Source organism: Schistocerca piceifrons, chromosome X (assembly GCF_021461385.2).
Source record: "Schistocerca piceifrons isolate TAMUIC-IGC-003096 chromosome X, iqSchPice1.1, whole genome shotgun sequence".
Taxonomy (NCBI): Eukaryota; Metazoa; Arthropoda; class Insecta; order Orthoptera; family Acrididae; genus Schistocerca; species Schistocerca piceifrons.
This window is the reverse complement of record NC_060149.1, coordinates 481,148,205-481,170,209: the sequence shown is the minus strand read 5'-3', so window position 1 is coordinate 481,170,209 and position 22,005 is coordinate 481,148,205. Positions and strand designations below refer to the sequence as shown.

At 44.0% G+C, this 22,005-nt stretch overlaps 1 protein-coding gene across 1 annotated transcript in view; it reads right to left on the bottom strand.

Annotated features, from left to right (window-relative positions):
* Positions 1 to 22,005, bottom strand: part of LOC124721803 (aminopeptidase M1-C-like) — a 437,502-nt gene that overhangs the window by 115,508 nt on the left and 299,989 nt on the right. The window contains exons 9-10 of the mRNA XM_047246924.1: positions 18,858 to 19,038; positions 1,104 to 1,296 (exon numbers count right to left, since the gene is read on the bottom strand). Coding sequence (XP_047102880.1) covers positions 1,104 to 1,296; positions 18,858 to 19,038 — 374 coding nt within the window. The remainder of the gene's footprint in view (positions 1 to 1,103; positions 1,297 to 18,857; positions 19,039 to 22,005) is intronic.

Below are 22,005 nucleotides of genomic sequence, written 5' to 3'. Positions count from 1 at the left end.
CAGTCGCGCGGTTCCGGACTGAAGCCCCTAGAACCGCTAGGTCACAACGGCCGGCAGACCCCTTTTCTGTCCCAAAACATTGACACCATGATTTTCCTCACTGTTTGCTGCGTTTCGAATTTTTAGGCGGAAGGAGAATGAGTATGAGTATGGCGACACTGCATTGATTGTCGTTTGCCCACTGGAATACGGTGATAAGTCCAAGTTTCATCCCCTGTCACTATAGAGCTGAGAAAAGGCTCACCTTCAGTCTCAAAACTCTCAAGAAATTCGCAAGCGGCTCTGACTCTGTTCATTTTGTGTCCTTCGGTAAGATCTTGGGCACCCACAGCGCACACAACGTGCGATATTTTAGTCGATCATTTACGATTTTACGGACAACAGCTCGTGAAATTTTTGGACAAACTGCGTGCAGGTCGACAACTGTCGAACGGCGATCAGAGAGAAGATGCTCTTCAATTTTCTGCACCACATTATCAGTCACAACAGACGGCCTTGCGCTTCTGTCTTCATCGTGAATTTCCGTCCTTTCAGAATTGAAATTCCGTACCCATTTCGTCACATGCTGCCTTGACATTACGCCCTCTCCATAAACTGAAACAATTTCGCGATGAATCGCAGCGACGTTCATGGCCTTGAATTTAGGTAGCAAATTACAGCGCGCCCTTCGCACTTGGCGGGAGCCGGAATGAGAACGCTCATTTCTAACACTCACTATAACACTAATCGACGAGCTACTGGCTGTTGGCAATGCTCGTTCCTTCTGCCGGTTCTCGCTGCACGGCAATGGTACCAACTTCCCTCACGGACATTCCATGCTAAAGCTACCTGCATTGTAACCTTAGTTTCCGGATAACCCTCCCCCCCCCCCCTCCAATCCCTCCTCCTCCTCCTCCTCCTCCTCCTCCTCCTCCTCATACCGCAGAATTAATTTGTGTTCCGATATGAATGGAATTTATGAAGGCCTACATAGAGCACTGTTAACTCAGGTATTTCACATACATGTGTCGTGGACTGATCATAATAGCTATGTTAAGAATCAAATGGATTACACCTCCAAAAATAACTGAGAAAATGTTACTCAGATAAGTCTCGTTACTTACCCTTGTGCCCCATGTTGAAAATGAGCCACTTGCACTTGGTCTGGTCAATGGGCACGATGGCATTCTCATGTGGAGGCAGCCACACCAGCCCTTCAATGAGCGGCTGGTTGTCTTCGAGTGGAGAACACGTGTAAGTTACTGGCACCCACCAGCGGTCGGAGCCGGCGGAGTCATTCTCAGGCCGGAACTGGCTCTGCAAACATACGTACGAGAAATGATGCAGCAAGGCACGATGTATTAATACTGATTTTTACGTGCCTTTATTATTACTGCTTGCTTGAAAATTCAACTCCACAAATATAGTTAATGTACTGCTTCAGTCAGCTTTAACAAAATCTATATAGGAGGCATTGTTCAATGGAAATAGTATGGAAATTAAGGAATATAAGCAATATTAAAATGGAATAACAAAATACATTTTACTATAAGGAGATTCAAGCTCTTTAGCCGAAACACAAGACACTTGTGTAATTTTAGATATATTTTTTTCACTCGTCTCCAACTTCATCTTTTATTTTCCTAATGCACGTTTCAAAAGACATGTTTATTATCCAGTGAGTTTCATTCTGATTCAGTGGTTCACGTAGACTGATTACGTCGGATGGTGTTGTGTAAACTGCTCAATATTTCCACAAGACAGAGGCTCGTCACCTTCAGGTGCTATTGCATTGCTGTTGGGCTCGCCAGTTTACGGGGTGGCTCGCTAGAAAAGCGCAGACGCGAAAGGCATGGGGGGGGGGGGGCTGCAACGTCATAGTATACGAATTGTAGATGACGTCGACATCCAGAGCCCCCTGCCGCTGACTTCACATGCACGACGCGGGAAGAGTGCGGCGCAGGGCCCCACAATCCCATAAGTGGTCTACTGTGAACAGCGGACAATTTGAAAGGCGGCTTTTATGGTGGTAAACTTAGGCGCCTTTGGTTATAACATATCTTCCTTTGTACTTACATGGATATGGTGTCTGTTCTTTCGGACATGTCCGAAAGAACAGACACCATATCCATATAAGTATATAGTTCTGGCAATACCGGCCATGACCTTCCTCTTCTGTGCGGATGCACACTTATTACCCGAACTCTTACGGGACTTGGTAAGAATGTCTTCCACGAGTAATGAGTTTGTTGGGTAGGGACACTACGAATGCAGTGTGTGGACAATTAAGGCGAGAATGTGGGTCTCGCAGGAGGCGTGCGCGAGACAGTCCCTGCAGTGGCACTATCTTCTGTGCCCTCGGTAGCTCAGATGGAGCCGGCACCGTAGCTCAGCATGTTCGGTCAGGAGGCTTCTCGCCCTCTGTAATAAAAAACTGAGTAAAGTAATCAACCGATCAACTGAACGGATGTCTTGTGACGTCCGCCCAGACCAAACGGAACGAACAATACCGAAAAAAAAGGATGGATAGAGCGTCTGCCATGTAAGCGGGAGATCCCGGGTTCGAGTCCCGGTCGGGGCACACATTTTCACCTCTCCCCGTTGATATACACTCCTGGAAATTGAAATAAGAACACCGTGAATTCATTGTCCCAGGAAGGGGAAACTTTATTGACACATTCCTGGGGGTCAGATACATCACATGATCACACTGACAGAACCACAGGCACATAGACACAGGCAACAGAGCATGCACAATGTCGGCATTAGTACAGTGTATATCCACCTTTCGCAGCAATGGAGGCTGCTATTCTCCCATGGAGACGATCGTAGAGATGCTGGCTGTAGTCCTGTGGAACGGCTTGAAATGCCATTTCCACCTGGCGCCTCAGTTGGACCAGCGTTCGTGCTGGACGTGCAGACCGCGTGAGACGACGCTTCATCCAGTCCCAAACATGCTCAATGGGGGACAGATCCGGAGATCTTGCTGGCCAGGGTAGTTGACTTACACCTTCTAGAGCACGTTGGGTGGCACGGGATACATGCGGACGTCCATTGTCCTGTTGGAACAGCAAGTTCCCTTGCTGGTCTAGGAATGGTAGAACGATGGGTTCGATGACGGTTTGGATGTACCGTGCACTATTCAGTGTCCCCTCGACGATCACCAGTGGTGTACGGCCAGTGTAGGAGATCGCTCCCCACACCATGATGCCGGGTGTTGGCCCTGTGTGCCTCGGTCGTATGCAGTCCTGATTGTGGCGCTCACCTGCACGGCGCCAAACACGCATACGACCATCATTGGCACCAAGGCAGAAGCGACTCTCATCGCTGAAGACGACACGTCTCCATTCGTCCCTCCATTCACGCCTGTCGCGACACCACTGGAGGCGGGCTGCACGATGTTGGGGCGTGAGCGGAAGACGGCCTAACGGTGTGCGGGACCGTAGCCCAGCTTCATGGAGACGGTTGCGAATGGTCCTCGCCGATACCCCAGGAGCAACAGTGTCCCTAATTTGCTGGGAAGTGGCGGTGCGGTCCCCTACGGCACTGCGTAGGATCCTACGGTCTTGGCGTGCATCCGTGCGTCGCTGCGGTCCGGTCCCAGGTCGACGGGCACGTGCACCTTCCGCCGACCACTGGCGACAACATCGATGTACTGTGGAGACCTCACGCCCCACGTGTTGAGCAATTCGGCGGTACGTCCACCCGGCCTCCCGCATGCCCACTATACGCCCTCGCTCAAAGTCCGTCAACTGCACATACGGTTCACGTCCACGCTGTCGCGGCATGCTACCAGTGTTAAAGACTGCGATGGAGCTCCGTATGCCACGGCAAACTGGCTGACACTGACGGCAGCGGTGCACAAATGCTGCGCAGCTAGCGCCATTCGACGGCCAACACCGCGGTTCCTGGTGTGTCCGCTGTGCCGTGCGTGTGATCATTGCTTGTACAGCCCTCTCGCAGTGTCCGGAGCAAGTATGGTGGGTCTGACACACTGGTGTCAATGTGTTCTTTTTTCCATTTCCAGGAGTGTATATCAACGCCCGTCAGCAGCTGAAGGTATTAATATATAATTCTAATTTCATCTTCCTTTGTGTTATGTCCCAAACATTACGTTTCATTTAAATATCAAACTACAACATAGTCATTTAATTTATGAGCAAACCAGTCACTGTTCAAGGATTTTTATACGAACTACAGGAAATTTGCCATAACTATTCATTCACAACCAAATGCAGCTTAGTACTTCAGCATGTGCACGAATTGTACTATGTCATCGTTTAATATTTCAACTTTTGAAATGAAATGTATTTACTTTCGAATCTCATGTCCACTAGTACTGTAAAAAATAGCAGCTACTGTTAAAAAAAATGTAAAGTCAATGATGTGTCCCTTCTCAAAATGTAAGTGCTATGATTGAAAATCAATAATACAAAACATTTAAACATATCCACCGATCAGTGAGAGGTAGTATTGGTGCCTTTCCCAAATTTATTCGTGCAATTGAATGCTGCACCACTCTTTACCATTTTTTTCACTTACACTGGAATATTTGCAGAGTTACGTACGACAAATACTGTTTGCATGCACCAGTAAATGTATAAATGTTCGATCTGTGTCCTTACAAGCCACAATACACTTAAACCTAATACTCTTACCATCACAATGACGTTCAGGCGAAGCTACAAAATAACCAGCGCCTGCAGCGCTCTCAGGGAGTCTAGTTATTTTAACGTCTTTCGTACGGCCGCAAACAGCATATTCCTCGCATGTGCGCCGCTGGCGCCCGGCTCAGCCGTCCTGCCTTAGATTCCCCATCTGTATTGACTCATTTCAATCGTTTGTTTGCAGCCGACGATGCCTTAATTCCGCCAGTGCTGGTTCCCATGCTTTGCTGAGTTGAAATCTCGTTTCTCTGTTAATTAAGTCGTTAGTTGTATGCATTTCCAATGCTTCATTAGTAATGGAATCCCAGTACATGGAGGCGTACGAGAGTATCTTGGTCTCTTCGTAGTTCACGCCGTGTCCTGTGTCAAGACTGTTCTACAACAGCAGAACTTTTTAGCCTGACCCAATTTTGTGTGATGTCTATGTACATCGCCTCTGTCTTCAATAGCGCGACACGTCTGGCCAATGTGAGACTTCACACAATAGCACCGGAGTTTTTATAATCCCAATCAACATAGACCTAGATCGTTTTCAACGAAGCCCATCATCGTTTTCAGTCGAGCCGGTGAGTGGAAGACACTCTTTACTCAAAGTTTCTTAAATAGCCTGCTGATTGTAAGGGACACTCCACCAACTCAGGTAAATAAACTACTCTCGTGGAGTTTTCAGTTGCTTCTGGCTGCTCTTGGGGTTTGGCACGTGCTGGTCGAAATGCACTGAGAAACTGCTTATCAAAGTATACCATTTGGACAAACACAGACCCCTGCGGATTAGTTCTCTGGATCTTAGGTAGCTCCAGTCCTATGAACGAGAGTCCGTAACACATCACTGCATTGCAGTGAATGATGACAGTATCTCGTAGATAGTGATGATCATTGTGCGGGAGCTTAAGAAACATAGTGGTACAAGGGGTCGTCTTCTTTTCTATGAACCGTGACATCTAGAACTGGTAGGTTTCCATTTTTCTTCACTTCTGTGGTGAAGCAGGTGTTCGGATGGAAACAGTTAACATGTTCCAAAAATCACGGAAGTGTTGGTGTTCCATGCGGCCAAACCACTAAGTTATCTTCTGCACACCTCCATAAATATTTAAGTTCCACAATTGCCGACTGAAGAGCGTTGCCCTCTAAGTCTTCCACAAAAGAGTAGCTACTATGGGGACAGAGGCCTACCTACAGCAACACCGTCAGTCTGTTCAAAATATTGGTCGTCAAATAAAAAGTAAACCGAGGTAAGAAAATGAGTAAGATATACTTTTCCAGGTTAGCTCCTATGAGTTGAGGTGAAGCCACCAGAGGCATTTGGGTGAACAAAGAGACCACATCAAAACTCCTTTAAATATTAGTTGGTTCGAGCCGCGGACTCTTCAGTCAACGTATAAAAGCTTCTGGATTCTGCATGTGGTATTCACATTTCCCTGCTAAAGGGCTCAAAAGAGATATCAGATGTTTTGCTAGGTAATAAGTTGGGGCTCCTATATTACTCAAAGGGGTCGAAGTGGAGCTCCTTCATAGATTGTGGTACCATCGTCCGCAGCCACTTTCGCGATCTCGCAGCGCCAGCGGCCATAGAGGAGGAGGGAGCCGGACACCCTGTGGCAAGTGCCTGAGAAGAGGACACTGCAGCCATTCTGCACGCATACAGTGGGAAGTCGGGCGGACGCCCTCGCCTCAGTCAAGAAGGGGCACGTTGCGAATAGCCTTGCTGACAGTGAGAAGCGTGCCGAAAACTGATGGACACCTGCAGCCATTAGAAGGAAATGTCAAGAATGTACATGTGAAAGCACGTGAGTTCTTCTGGCCTGGCAGCAGTAATCTTACCTGCCTCAGAAAGCAGGAATGTGCCGACAATTCTAACATCCACAGGCACAGGGAGGAAGGGAGGAGTGTACACAAAGCGCGGAGAATTCACGCAGGGAGGCGAGTGAAAGAAGTCAGAGTTCGTAAGAACATTATTTTCTCGACAGTGAGAACGTTTCTTATAAATCACGGACGCCAGCAGACTCTGAGACGAAGCCAAAACATGAGTCTGTCCAGGTATCAAGCAGAGAGAGCAGTAATAAAGAAGTGTTGTGTACCTATTCTCACAACAGCTTCTGAATGAAGAAAAACATCATGAGAATGTGAAATCGTGAGAAAGATGCCAATTCCCGAGGCACACACCATCCTACACCAGATAGGAAATTTCCACCCTGCACAGAAAGGCGTGGCCACGAAACGGCGATCTGTCATTGGGCTGCACTGAAAATTTTGTCTGCCAATGACAAAGCCAAAAGGAAGAAAAGTTAGGAGTTTAGCTCAGAGTTTTACGTCATCTCGTATTCACCTAAGGCTTTTACCATGGGAAGAAAGCAGAGGATGTTGTTTGGTGGCTGCTATCCTCTTCTATAACACAAACTGCGCGCATATATTAACTGGGTTCTTTATTAGTAAGAACAAGAATTTACTTAAGATAACCCGGATGTTGTGGTACAAGCTCTACATAATAGTCCACATTAGCCACTTTGCTGGTGAAGTACACGTTCTGCTATATACACTACTCTGGTTGCTAGGTACTGACTAACTTTGAGCTAGTGACTGAGCTAAGTGCAACTGCGATTCCCACAGGGCTACAACTAATGACTCGACTCGTTGACTCACTGGATGACTGATTCGGTCCTCTGGTCCGCGGCGGCGATCTAAATATTGGCGGCTGAGAAGGCGTTGGCGGCACGTTTCTTGTGAGTCTGTCTTTGTCCTCTATCGATCTTCTCACAACCTCTTTGTTGCATTGTGTGCTGGCGACAGCTTACGTCAGCACAGAGAGATGGATGAGGAGCGAAAAGGGGAGTCAGTGAGACGGTGGAGAAAGGAGAGGACATGAGTTCTAATGTTTTTTATTAATGTCTTTGATCACAATATAAAGTCCTTTGACGATGACCAGTTTCAGTTAGTAATGACCACCTTCAGATCTGTTCTACACCATGTCCTAATGTGAAGAATCCGTTATGGCATCGTCAAAACATATAAATACACTCAGCAAAGCATCATCACGTAGAACTAAAATATGGTGTAAAGTAGGCCACATCGTCTACACAGTCATTTTGCAAAACGTACATTGCACACTGTTTCCACGATACTGTTACTCGTCATCTTCAGCTGCTATTAAAGCAGTGCTGTTTTTCTAGCCAATTTATGCACTGGCTCAATAGAAAAGCGAAGACGCCAAGGGGCGGGGCTAGAACGTCATCGTAGACAACGTCGAAATCCTTCTGCCTGAGAAATGGGCAGCGGTCTTCGCAATTAGGCATTCGTTCATTCATTCATGTGATGGCTGTGTACTGAGCGTTGATAAATAATTACTTGTTGAGAACTTGTTTTAATTGTATATCACGTCAAACTAGATTTCTTTAACAGTTAATAACACACATTTTTTATGTTGTTGTTGTTGTTGTCGTCTTCAGTCCTGAGACTGCTTTGATGCAGCTCTCCATTCTACTCTATCCTGTGCAAGCTTCTTCATCTCCCAGTACTTACTGCAACCTACATCCTTCTGAATCTGCTTAGTGTATTCATCTCTTGGTCTCCCTCTACGATTTTTACCCTCCACGCTGCGCTCCAATGCTAAACTTGTGATCCCTTGATGCCTCAGAACATGTCCTACCAACCGGTCCCTTCTTCTTGTCAAGTTGTGCCACAAACTCCTCTTCTCCCCAATTCTATTCAATACCTCCTCGTTAGTTATGTGATCTACCCATCTAATCCTCAGCATTCTTCTGCAGCACCACATTTCGAAAGCTTCTATTCTCTTCTTGTCCAAACTATTTATCGTCCATGTTTCACTTCCATACATCGCTACACTCCATACAAATACTTTCAGAAACGACTTCCTGACACTTAAATCTATACTCGACGTTATCAAATTTCTCTTCGTCAGAAACGCTTTCCTTGCCATTGCCAGTCTACATACTATATCCTCTCTACTTCGACCATCATCAGTTATTTTGCTCTCCAAATAGCAAAACTCCTTTACTACTTTAAGTGCCTTATTTCCTAATCTACTTCCCTCAGCATCACCCGACTTAATTCGGCTACATTCCATTATCCTCGTTTTGATTTTGTTGATGTTCATCTTATACCCTCCTTTCAAGACACTGTCCATTCCGTTCAACTGCTCTTCCAAGTCCTTTGCTGTCTCTGACAGAATTACAATGTCATCGGCGAACCTCAACGTTTTTATTTCTTCTCCATGGATTTTAATACTTACTCCGAACTTTTCTTTTGTTTCCTTTACTGCTTGCTCAATATACAGATTGAATTGCATTTGGGAGAGGCTACAACCCTGTCTCACTCCCTTCCCAACCACTGCTTCCCTTTCATGCTCCTCGACTCTTATAACTGCCATCTTGTTTCTGTACAAATTGTAAATAGCCTTTCGTTCCCTGTATTTTACCCCTGCCATCTCCAGAATTTGAAAGAGAGTATTCCAGTCAACATTGTCAAAAGCTTTCTCTAAGTCTACAAATGCTAGAAACGTAGGTTTGCCTTTCCTTAATCTATTTTCTAAGATAAGTCGTAGGGTCAGTATTGCCTCACGTGTTCCAACATATCTGCGGAATCCAAGCTGATCTTCGCCGAGGTCGGCTTCTACCAGTTTTTCCATTCGTCTGTAAGGAATTCGCATTAGTATTTTGCAGCTGTGACTTATTAAACTGATAATTCGGTAATTTTCCCATCTGTCAACACCTGCTTTCTTTGGGATTGGAATTATTATATTCTTCTTGAAGTCTGAGGGTATTTCGCCTGTCTCATACATCTTGCTCACCAGATGGTAGAGTTTTGTCAGGACTGGCTCTCTCAAGGCCGTCAGTAGTTCCAATGGAATGTTGTCTACTCCCAGGGCCTTGTTTCGACTCAGGTCTTTCAGTGCTCTGTCAAACTCTTCACGCATTATCGTATCTCCCATTTCATCTTCATCTACATCCTCTTCCATTTCCATAATATTGTCCTCAAGTACATCGCCCTTGTATAGACCCTCTATATACTCCTTCCATCTTTCTGCTTTCCCTTCTTTGCCTAGAACTGGGTTTCGATCTAAGCTCTTGATATTCATACAAGTTGCTCTCTTTTCTCAAAAGGTCTCTTTAATTTTCCTGTAGGCAGTATCTATCTTACCCCTAGTGAGATAAGCCTCTACATCCTTACATTTGTCCTCTAGCCATCCCTGCTTAGCCATTTTGCACTTCCTGTCGATCTCATTTTTGAGACGTTTGTATTCCCTTTTGCCTGCTTGATTTACTGCATTTTTATATTTTCTCCTTTCATCAATTAAATTCAATATTTCTTCTGTTACCCAAGGATTTCTACTAGCCCTCGTCTTTTTACCTACTTGATCCTCCGCTGTCTTCACTACTTCATCCCTCAGAGCTACCCATTCTTCTTCTACTGTATTTCTTTCCCCCATTCCTGTCAATTGTTCCCTTATGCTCTCCCTGAAACTCTGTACAACCTCTGGTTTAGTCAGTTTATCCAGGTCCCATCTCCTTAAATTCCCACCTTTTTGCAGTTTCTTCAGTTTTAATCTACAGTTCATGACCAATAGATTGTGGTCAGAGTCCACATCTGCCCCTGGAAATGTCTTACAATTTAAAATCTGATTCCTAAATCTCTGTCTTACCATTATATAATCTATCTGATACCTTCTAGTATCTTCAGGATTCTTCCATGTATACAACCTTCTTTTATGATTCTTGAACCAAGTGTTAGCTATGATTAAGTTATGCTCTGTGCAAAATTCTACCAGACGGCTTCCTCTTTCATTTCTCTCCCCCAATCCATATTCACCCACTATGTTTCCTTCTCTCCCTTTTCCTACTCTCGAATTCCAGTCACCCATGACTATTAAATTTTCGTCTCCCTTCACTACCTGAATAATTTCTTTTATCTGATCATACATTTCATCAATTTCTTCATCATCTGCAGAGCTAGTTGGCATATAAACTTGTACTACTGTAGTAGGCATGGGCTTCGTATCTATCTTGGCAACAATAATGCGTTCACTATGCTGTTGGTAGTAGCTTACCCGCGCTCCTATTTTTTTATTCATTATTAAACCCACTCCTGCATTACCCGTATTTGATTTTGTATTTATAACCCTGTATTCACCTGACCAAAAGTCTTGTTCCTCCTGCCACCGAACTTCACTAATTCCCACTATATCTAACTTCAACCTATCCATTTCCCTTTTTATATTTTCTAACCTACCTGCCCGATTAAGGGATCTGACATTCCACGCTCCGATCCGTAGAACTCCAGTTTTATTTCTCCTGATAACGACGTCTTCTTGAGTAGTCCCTGCCCGGAGATCCAAATGGGGGACTATTTTACCTCCGGAATATTTTACCCAAGAGGACGCCATCATCATTTAACCATACAGTAAAGCTGCATGCCATCGGGAAAAATTACGGCTGTAGTCTCCCCTTGCTTTCAGCCGTTCGCAGTACCAGCACAGCAAGGCCGTTTTGGTTAGTGTTACAAGGCCAGATCAGTCAATCATCCAGACTGTTGCCCCTGCAACTACTGAAAAGGCTGCTGCCCCTCTTCAGGAACCAAACGTTTGTCTGGCCTCTCAACAGGTACCCCTCCGTTGTGGTTGCACCTACGGTACGGCCATCTGTATCGCTGAGGCACGCAAGCCTCCCCACCAACGGCAAGGTCCATGGTTCATAGGGGGGTAGGACATTTTTAATACGCCACATAAACATGCTGACTGTGAGAACTTTCTCTGACTCAGTGCATTTAAATGGAGCGCTAACTGTTTATATCAGCGGTAAGCGTGTCAGATATCTTCAGTGTCATGCAGTTCGCGATAAAACACCAAACGATCAATAATCAATAATCTTCTAACTATCGACACAGCTTCAACACAGTGAAATATTGTCAATAGCAATTTGAACATTGGTGAAGATGTTCTCCGAAACGCGTATTTGAAAAATAAATTACAACGTTGAATATAGTTAACAGAAATTTTTGCACGCTGCAACACGGGCGTTCTGTACCTCTGTGTGGCTTACTGTTAAAATCCCGAGAGCGTCCGGTTCTAGAAGAGTCGACCAATATAGTGCTTCCTACTGCTTATATCTCGGGAAAAGACCATCAGGCAAAATTAGAAAGATTAGAGGTCACACAGTAGCTTAGCAAAAAGCGTTCTTGCCTAGCACTAGTCGCGATTGGAACAGGAAACGAGGGAAGTGACAGTGATACACAAATACCAGCTGCGAGAGAGCAAAAGGTAGTTTGCGGAGTGCAGATATAGTTTTAGCTGTGACTGATTAAGTCATTCATTTAAACACGGAGTGCCACAGATCCCCTTGAGGGTTGTGTAACAACTTAATTTTATACGTTGATGGCAGAAGCAGACACTGCATGCTACTCCTGTTAAGTAAATTAATATCCAACCACTACCAGTACTAATCTACGCATATTGATAATTATGGATTTTCTTCTAGACAGCTTTATTGCTTCATGAAGTTAGTGACCAAAAAACTTGGATACACTAAACACACAACATATTACCATTCCTAAAACGGTGTAGGAAAAGCTTTGGTATTCAAAATAGCTTCCAATCGTCTCGCAGTGGATAAATACAGGTCCTGAACCGTGCTCAAGGGACTCTTACGTCATTATTCCAGCTAAATAGCGGCAAGTTCAGGAAACCGTGATATAGGTTGATAGCGATCACGCATCCCTCTCTCCAAAGTGGACAACAGAGGCATGGACTGTGCGGCTGGTCCCGGCGGAGGTTCAAGTCCTCCCTCGGGCATGGGTGTGTGTGTTTGTCCTTAGGATAATTTAGGTTAAGTAGTGTGTAAGCTTAGGAACTGATAACCTTAGCAGTTAAGTCCCATACGATTTCACACACATATGAACATATGAACAACAGAGGCTCAGTAACAGTGAAATCTGGTGACTGTGGTGACCACGGGATGTGTGACAATTCATCGTCGTCCTCACAAAACCAGTCCTGGATGTTGCGAACTGTGTGGAGAGGGTTCCTGTCGTCTCGGGACACAGCATCACCATTGGGCAGCAAATATAGTAGCACGGGTTGGACCTGATCAGCCCAAATGGTCACATAATCCTTGAAAGTAATGCGACCTTGCAGGGTAACCGCGAGGCCCATGGAATACCAGACGATCACCGAGCCCAGATCTTGTTTCACTCTTGGAACGTAAACTGCCAGAAGTTGGAAGCAGTGTGCAAAACACTCATCCACCAAATCACTTTTTTCCATCGCTCTATAGTCCAGGTTTTATGGCTTCGGCAACTCGCTTTCCTGCTACGGGCATTTGCATTACAAAAAGATTAGTTTGGAATTCCAGCTCGCCATGAAATTTCCTTCTTATGAAGCCCTCTTCGTGTTATTTCGGTGCTGACAGGGTTGGTGAGTACGACATTCGGTTCTGCAGTCAGTGACTCTTGCAGCTGTCGTCTTCTTATTTTTCGTCACAATCCTCTTTAATGGCAGTCTGTCAAGATAACCCAACACACACTTTCGTCCGCGTTTTGACTTATCGGTTGATGTATTCCCATTTTCCTTGTATGAGGTACAACACTTCGATACGGTGCCTCTTTAAACGTCAAAAACTTCGGCTACCTTGGTTACGAAAGCACATACACCATAGGAGCACCAACAATTTGCCAACTTTCGAAGTCACGTAGCTCCAACGTAATTCACTCACAGAACATTGTTCTGATCATGACTGACACTTGCAACTTATTTAGGACATTACACAGATGCCATTCATGATCAAATAATACAGCGCAACCTGAAGGCTGGTTTAGCATCTGCAATTATGTTCCATCATACATTTCTTGCGGTATTTCACATTTTTGTCAGACTCCAGTATATGTATCAGCGGAAAAGAAGCTATATTTAAAAAAAACTAATGCTTTTCCTGTTCAATGTTACTTATAATCCGTCTTGATTGCAAAATATTTATTCACATGACCGGTTTCGGTTCCTCTAGAACTATCTTCAGATCTGAAATAATAGTTATACTAATTTACTATTTCACAAATGCAAGCCTATTTCGTCCTATCTAATCAACATCGAATGTACCAGAACGTACCTGCAAATTTCGGTTACAGGAGTAACCCGTCCACACTCTGCAACCTTCACATGCTGCGTCACATTAAATTTGATGGCGGAATGCATGTCATTTATATTAATCATAAAACTCTTACCGACAGGTGGCGTCTGGTACATTTGTTACATTACATATGCACATACTGTATTAAGTAGATTTTTCTAATTTGCTTTTACCTCTAAAAATACTTAGTTAGGATCTATAGTTGAAATAGTGAAAGTAAATTCGTTTTGGAAAAAAAAACAAGTTTTTAGCTTGGGAACGCTTGATCAGTAATTGCCGCAACCCAGTCTACGTTTACCAGAAATACTGTGCAGAATTTCTGTCATTTTTTAATTATTTTGACAAACTAGTTGGTTGGTTTTTTTGGGGGAAGAGACCAAACAGCGAGGTCATCGGTCTCATCGGATTAGGGAAGGACAGGGAAGGAAGTCGGCCGTGCCCTTTCAGAGGAACCATCCCAGCATTTGCCTGGAGCGATTTAGGGAAATCAAGGAAAACCTAAATCAGGATGGCCGGACGCGGGATTGAACCGTCGTCCTCCCGAATGCGAGTCCAGTGTGCTAACCACTGCGCCACCTCGCTCGGTGCCAAACTAGTCCTGATAGTAATTTGACTTTAGTGAACACATCCATATCGATGTGATTCCCAAAGTTTTACCGCTATAATGAGTATTCGATGAATTTTCAGGATTGCAGCTGGATGACCTCAACATTTTGCCACGATATTTTGACTGACAACCACTCAGCTACTTTCAGGTGAGTATTTTGCACTGGAGATTACTGGTGCACGTCGCTAAGTCTATACAAAAAAACTGAAGCGGGGGCGCATGCGCATACATTATCGCTGTATGAGTGCCCTCCGTCGAATTGCGAACTCGTGGAGTTAAAATTGAGGTGTCAACATAATAGAATTAATTGTAGCAAGATGTGTGCATTAGGCGTAATATGTTTTGTTTCAGAAAATATTAAAGAAATCACCGAATCTTATGCCTTATCCAGCTGATATCCGCCTTCACGATTAATAAGATCTTCCACCAAACGTATTTCGTTAATAATTGAATCGCAGAAAATCTCGTGGCACAATAATCCATAGAATGTCCTGTGTAGATATAATGCTCGGCTATGACTTACTGGATTGTGAAGTGCGAGTGTGCCGATCGTCGTCCACGCACCTTTCACGTGCTGTGCATGTTGTCTGATCAATGTGGGTTTAGCCATGCGGTACTGGCGCGGAATTATGTAGACTCCAGCCTTCAACAGGCCCAGATCATCCTTTATCAAACCGAGAGGAGATCATGTCTTTGTGGGAGACAGGAAGATTACTTTAAGGTAATGTTTCCTTAAGATTCTACCTAATTTCGATGAAACATTGCCGATGTATGGGAGGAACGCGTTGGGCTTAAAGAGATCCTTCTCCTGTTGGTGTTGTGAGTGATGACGTTTCTTCCTCCTTAAGGCTTTGATAATCTTATGTTATCTTTGAACACAGATTGTAAACGTTCTGATTGCTATGTACGATACGGTGTACCAACGTTCGAAGAACGCGCATGGTTTGGAAAGTGTGGCGGCAGCCAGGCGCCTGCGTGTGGGCTAACGGTAAACAGACTGCTCCCTTCCGACTGTCTGAGTCGTCTAGAAACTGTAGACAGTTGCTTTCTTACACTTCCACATACACCGGATATTCTCGTGGATGGAATTCAGATGCTGTAAAAATTGTGACAGCTCTTCTTCACCATCGGGCCATATTACAAAAGTGACATCTACATATCGCCAGGAGATTTTGGCTTAAGTTCCACCAAATCGAGTGCCCTCTTCTCGAAGCTTTCCACAATAAAAGTTTGCTACCTAAGGGGAGAGAGGAATACTCAAGGTTCACCTTCAATTTGTTGAAATTATTCACTGTTGAATGAAAAGTAAATTGAGGAAAGTGCATGATGGAAAAGGGCTGTCATGTTGGTTTATTAATCGGAGTTATTGGTAAATTTGGATGTCGCCTCACTCTGCACTAGGGTCTCTCTTATGGATTCATTGACACTCATCGGTAATAAGTTCTGATGGTAGGATAACCATCAAGAGTACACATTTCCTCTCGCTCTGACGTGCAACAGAGAAGTTTGCAATTTAACCCAGGGTGATGGTGCACAGTCTGGTGGTGATGAACAGTACGCCTCCACCAAACCTCCCATTTCCTTGCGATCCAATTTCATCCACTATCAGGATCTGTACGGACTACCTTCGTAACGAACTCCACTGCCATAGCTCGTTTAAGCTACTTTGGTTACATAAGTGGATTTTTCATTCAGTAATGTATGCCTGTCAGTTTGATTTGATAATGATAATGGGAACAATTAACTTCAAGGTTTGCTACTAGACACCACGTTCATATGCTTTAGGAACAAAGTGGCATGCGATTTCTATGAACAATATGAATGGAATATTCACGTAGAATATAAAGAATCTTTGAGAAAGAAAGTAATGTTTTGAAGGTAACCGAGTTCGTAGCCGAGGTCGCTAACACACGCATGTGTGGTCGCCACCGACTAGGAGGTAGTCATTTTGAATCCTGGTGATGAAAGAGATGTTCACCGCCAGCATTTGGGTGTCAAGAATGGCGGAAGGGCCTCAGTCACCGGGACTGGTGCCAGTGGCTTCAGTTAAATTCTCAATCCCTCTGCATGCCTCGTGGAGTGAAGGCACATGACACTATTTATGGGGTTATTATTGAAAAACCACTCCAGTTACTGTGAGACCTTTACTGAGCTCACTGCCGGCTTAAGTCTTTATATTAGGCCACTTTCAAGTGGTTCTTAAAACTGCCATAAATGTCAAATATATACAAACATTTTATGAAACAGAAGTTGAGAAAACAAGGCGTTCTGTAAGTAATGCAACTCATCTTTTTCTGAAAGCGGATTAGTTTTATTCAGTATCCAATACGTCATATTATTCCCCACTATTTTTCAACATAATCTCCATTCAATGCGATGGCCTTACGCCACGTTACTGGGAAGGCCTGTATGCTCGCATGGTTCCATTCTACTAGTCGACGTCGGAGCAGACGTTTTGCTACGTCAGTAATCTTCACGATCAGCCTCGTAACACGCAAGTAATTCCGCACTGATAGTCCTTCGTTGCTTTTTATGGTCTTTTGTTAGGCGACGAGGAACACAGCGGGCACACCTTTGAGTACCCCCAACTGGAGGACGAGAGTATCAGCACTACCAAAAGAGACATCCAGTTGAACAGCGAATTGTTTCACTGTGATCCGTCGATCACCTCGAATGAGAGTGTCTGCACGTTCCAACATTACAGGAGTCACAGCTGTGTGCAGCCGGCCGCCACGCTGGAAATCGGACGGGTTTGCGCGACCTTGTTGCGATAATGACAGACGCCTCGCCCAACGACTTACTGTGCTTTTGTTCACTTACAGGTCTCCGTAGAAATTCTGAAAGCATCTATGAATATCTGCAATGGTCTGATTTTCTGTCAAAAGAAACTCAGTGACAGCTTTCTACTTGGAACGCACTTCCATTACGGACGCCGTTTTGAACGCTACGTGTAGCGTCGCCGTGTATCGGAAATTTGTGAAGCTATAGGGGCTGAAGTGGGAACATTCTAGATGTCCCACAACAAATTCCGCATTTTTTCAACCGAAACTGGTTGAGAAAAAAACTGTTGTATTACTTATTGAACGCCCCTCGTATAATAAAAGTTACATTATGCCGTAAAGAAACAACGTCCAGACTATGGAAGTACGAGCCAGATGGACTGAAAATATTATGTGTCCAATGATATCCCGAGAAACATGGGTGTGTCAAGATTATGAAGACTGAAGATTTTATTACATTGTAAGTATTACATGGGTTTAAGACGATTTAAGTCCTGATATATTCGAAAATTCGTATTGCTTGTTTCACAAATAAAAGACTAAAATAGCTTTCTTGATTTAATAAAAACATAAAATAGTTACAGTCGATGTGGCATCCAAATCAAGTGCAGAATTATACCCATAGTGTACGCAAGTACATACAGACGTATATTTGTACATACATACATACATACATACATACATACATACATACATACATACACTCATACATACATTCATACATACATACTACATACATACATGCATTACATAGATACATACTCAGTAATCTTTCTTAAAAAGCAATGTACACATCGCACATAAATCTGAACTTCCACCTCTACATCTTTTAATACACGATATCAACATGAGGCAAGACTTATGCCAAAACAATTGAACATATAAAATTTACTGTTCTGATTGTAAGGGTAGCTACACTAGGCAAACGGGGAGGAATTTTAAAACGCGGTACAAGGAACACACAAAATTAAAAAGAAAAAAAAAAGGGTTATAAATCCACCATTGCAGTTCACCTCATACGAGCTAGTCACACGGCGCACAGCATCGAAAACAAACTCATAATCCTCCACACAACGAAAAAGGGATATATGAAGAATTAGAAATTCACGCACACTTAAAAAATTCAAAGAAAAAGACATTTAAAAGCACCAGCTTCTTGGACATCTGCTACCGCGTTATTGATTAATTCCTTTTAATTTAATCCAAAATTCGTAGCTAAATCTAGAATCTTGTAAATATGTTCCGCAAGCAGTCCACAAAGCATCCAAGCTGCGCTAATGACACACAGAGAAACTGACTATTAATGGTGATCATTGCGTTGGGCTGGCGACGCTAAGCTCAACGGACCCCATTGTGTTACTCGAGAGGACTGTGTTTCACGTTTTCCATTTTCTTTCATCATCATCATAAAAAGATAACATAATGTACTGCACGCTATTATAACTGTCGCCGAAAATATGCAGTTACGTTTTAGAAACGTTGAACACACTAGCACCTTAACGATATCCCACAGAATGGTTGTATCAGTCTACGAGCCACATAGAATGTAAGACAGGGTGTAAAATTGTGGTAACAGATTTGAAAACATAAATGGGAGAATTCATGGTGATAACCGAAATATAAGTGAAAATGCAAGTGTATGTTTGTACACGCTCAAACACGGGAAGCTTTTTGTATTCATTTTGATTCGTACCTGTGACAGCACCAAGCTGCCGCCCTGCTTGCTGACTGTGACCAGTGGGAAGCCGGGCTGCGTCACCCACGGGGTCATCACGTCCGCCAGCGTCTGGCCTGGAGGCAGGCGGTCGCTGACGTCTCCCACAGCCCGGAACAGGTCCTCCAGATCCACTCCAGCCGTGTCTGTGAGGCGCTCCCTGTTCAACAAACAGTCCATAGTCCGTGTGTCCTCAGAACAACCCTAACACTGACACGAACCGCACTGCTGAGATGACCACGCGTAGGTCACGCTAGATGTACGAGGGCAGTTCAATAAGTAATGCAACACATTTTTTTTCTCGGCCAATTTTGGTTGAAAAACCGGAAATTTCTTGTGGAATATTTTCAAACATTCCCGCTTCGTCTCGTATAGTTTGATTGACTTCCGACAGGTGGCAGCGCTGTACGGAGCTGTTAAAATGACGTCTGTAACGGATGTGCGTTGCAAACAACGGGCAGTGATCGAGTTTCTTTTGGCGGAAAACCAGGGCATCTCAGATATTCATAGGTGCTTGCAGAATGTCTACGGTGATCTGGCAGTGGACAAAAGCACGGTGAGTCGTTGGGCTAAGCGTGTGTCATCATCGCCGCTAGGTCAAGCAAGACTGTCTGATCTCCCGCGTGCGGGCCGGCAGTGCACAGCTGTGACTCCTGCAATGGCGGAGCGTGCGAACACACTCGTTCGAGATGATCGACGGATCACCATCAAACATGTCAGTGCTCAACTTGACATCTCTGTTGGTAGTGCTGTCACAATTGTTCACCAGTTGGGATATTCAAAGCTTTGTTCCCGCTGGGTCCCTCGTTGTCTAACCGAACACCATAAAGAGCAAAGGAGAACCATCTGTGCGGAATTGCTTGCTCGTCATGTGGCTGAGGGTGACAATTTCTTGTCAAAGATTGTTACAGGCGATGAAACATGGGTTCATCACTTCGAACCTGAAACAAAACGTCAATCAATGGAGTGACGCCACACCCACTCCCCTACCAAGAAAAAGTTTAAAGCTATACACTCAGCCGGTAAAGTCATGGTTACAGTCTTCTGGGACGCTGAAGGGGTTATTCTGTTCGATGTCCTTCCCCATGGTCAAACGATCAACTCTGAAGTGTATTGTGCTACTCTTCAGAAATTGAAGAAACGACTTCAGCGTGTTCGTAGGCACAAAAATCTGAACGAACTTCTCCTTCTTCATGACAACGCAACACCTTAGAGGAGCTCACAAAACTTCAGTGGACTGTTCTTCCTCATGCACCCTACAGCCCCGATCTCGCACCGTCGGATTTCCATATGTTTGGCCCAATGAAGGACGCAATCCGTGGGAGGCACTACGCGGATGATGAAGAAGTTATTGATGCAGTACGACATTGGCTCCGACATCGACCAGTGGAATGGTACCGTGCAGGCATACAGGCCCTCATTTCAAGGTGGCGTAAGGCCGTAGCATTGAATGGAGATTACGTTGAAAAATAGTGTTGTGTAGCTAAAAGAATGGGGAATAACCTGGTGTATTTCAATGCTGAATAAAACAACCCCTGTTTCAGAAAAAAAGTGTGTTGCATTACTTATTGAACTGCCCTCGTATTTACAAGGAAAATCATTTGGTCAGCTGAGTGAGCAGAGACTGGGAAGAATCTTGTGACTTAGATGACTATAATAAAGGACGGATTGTGATGGACGAGCGGCGAGAGTTAGATATCACGTCAACAGCGACGCTAGTTACATGTTCACCTACTACCGCCGTTAGTACTGTAAGTAGGCTGTTTAGGTTTTCTTATTGGTAACGCCACGTAACGCTCTGTATGAAAAATCACTGGCTGTGCTGTGTGCAGTCTGTGGCTAGTTTGCATTGTTGTCTGCCATTGTAGTGTTGGGCAGCTGGATGTTAACAGCGTGTAGCGTTGCGTAGTTGGAGGTGAGCCGCCAGCAGTGGTGGATGTGGGGAGAGAAATGGCGGAGTTTTGAAATTTGTAAGACTGGATGTCATGAACTGCTATGTATATTATGATTTTTCAACACTATTAAGGTAAATACATCGTTTGTTCTCTATTAAAATCTTTCATTTGCTAACTATGCCTATCAGTAGTTAGTGCCTTCCGTAGTTTGAAACTTTTATTTAGCTGGCAGTAGTGGCGCTCGCTGTATTGCAGTAGTTCGAGTAACGAAGATTTTTGTGAGGTAAGTGATTTGTGAAAGGTATGGGTTACTGTTAGTCAGGGCCATTCTTTTGTAGGGATTATTGAAAGTCAGACTGCGTTGTGCTAAAAATATTGGGTGTCAGTTTAAGCACAGTCATGTATAATTGTTCAAGGGGACGTTTCATATGTAGACCCTTAGCCGAGGATATCTCACTGGAATCTTCTGATTTTTTCTTGTAGTTTGTGTAATTAGTGTAAGTTTTGTTTATTGCTAGCGCGTAATTGTAGAGAGAATTTACTTTGTAGTGTAGTTTTTCATTCTTGTACAGTAAAACAGTTGTGGCATGCGTGTAGATTTGCAACAAGTATTTCGCAGCTGCGCTTGCAATTAACGAGATATTATTTTCAGTACTACGTTAATGTGTTCTCTTATTTTTGCTCTTCAAATTGTGCTTTTCTGTGATATCGTGTGAAATATTGTGACAATAATGGCGTGTGAAAAACGTAATACTAGGCTCCAAAGTAAACTGAGAAATGACAGTGAAGACGAAAGCAGTGTGTTAGCGCCACCGAGTAATGAATTAACTAATGTTCAAAGTAGTAAATTGGCAATTGTGCATAGGGAAATGGAGCGGGCTGCAAACAATGGCGTAGGCAGTGAAACAATTAGTGAACAGGGAAGCATTATCGATCGATCGGTCGGCAACAGCTTGCCTCAGGAATCCGAAATGACAGGACACAATATTGCAAATACTGTAGATTCAGGTTTTGGGTCCTCACCGTTTTCTCAAATAAGTCAAGATACATTTTCTGCTTGACAAAATGTGAATGCTGCCGGTGCAAATTCAATGCCGAAAAGCACTGAGGAACCTGTTTCAGACACTAGTGCATTGTTATTACAATTAATGCAACAAATGGGACAAACACAGCAAAAGCTTCAAAAGTTAGACACAATGGAACAAAATCTTCAAAAGTTAGACACAATGGAA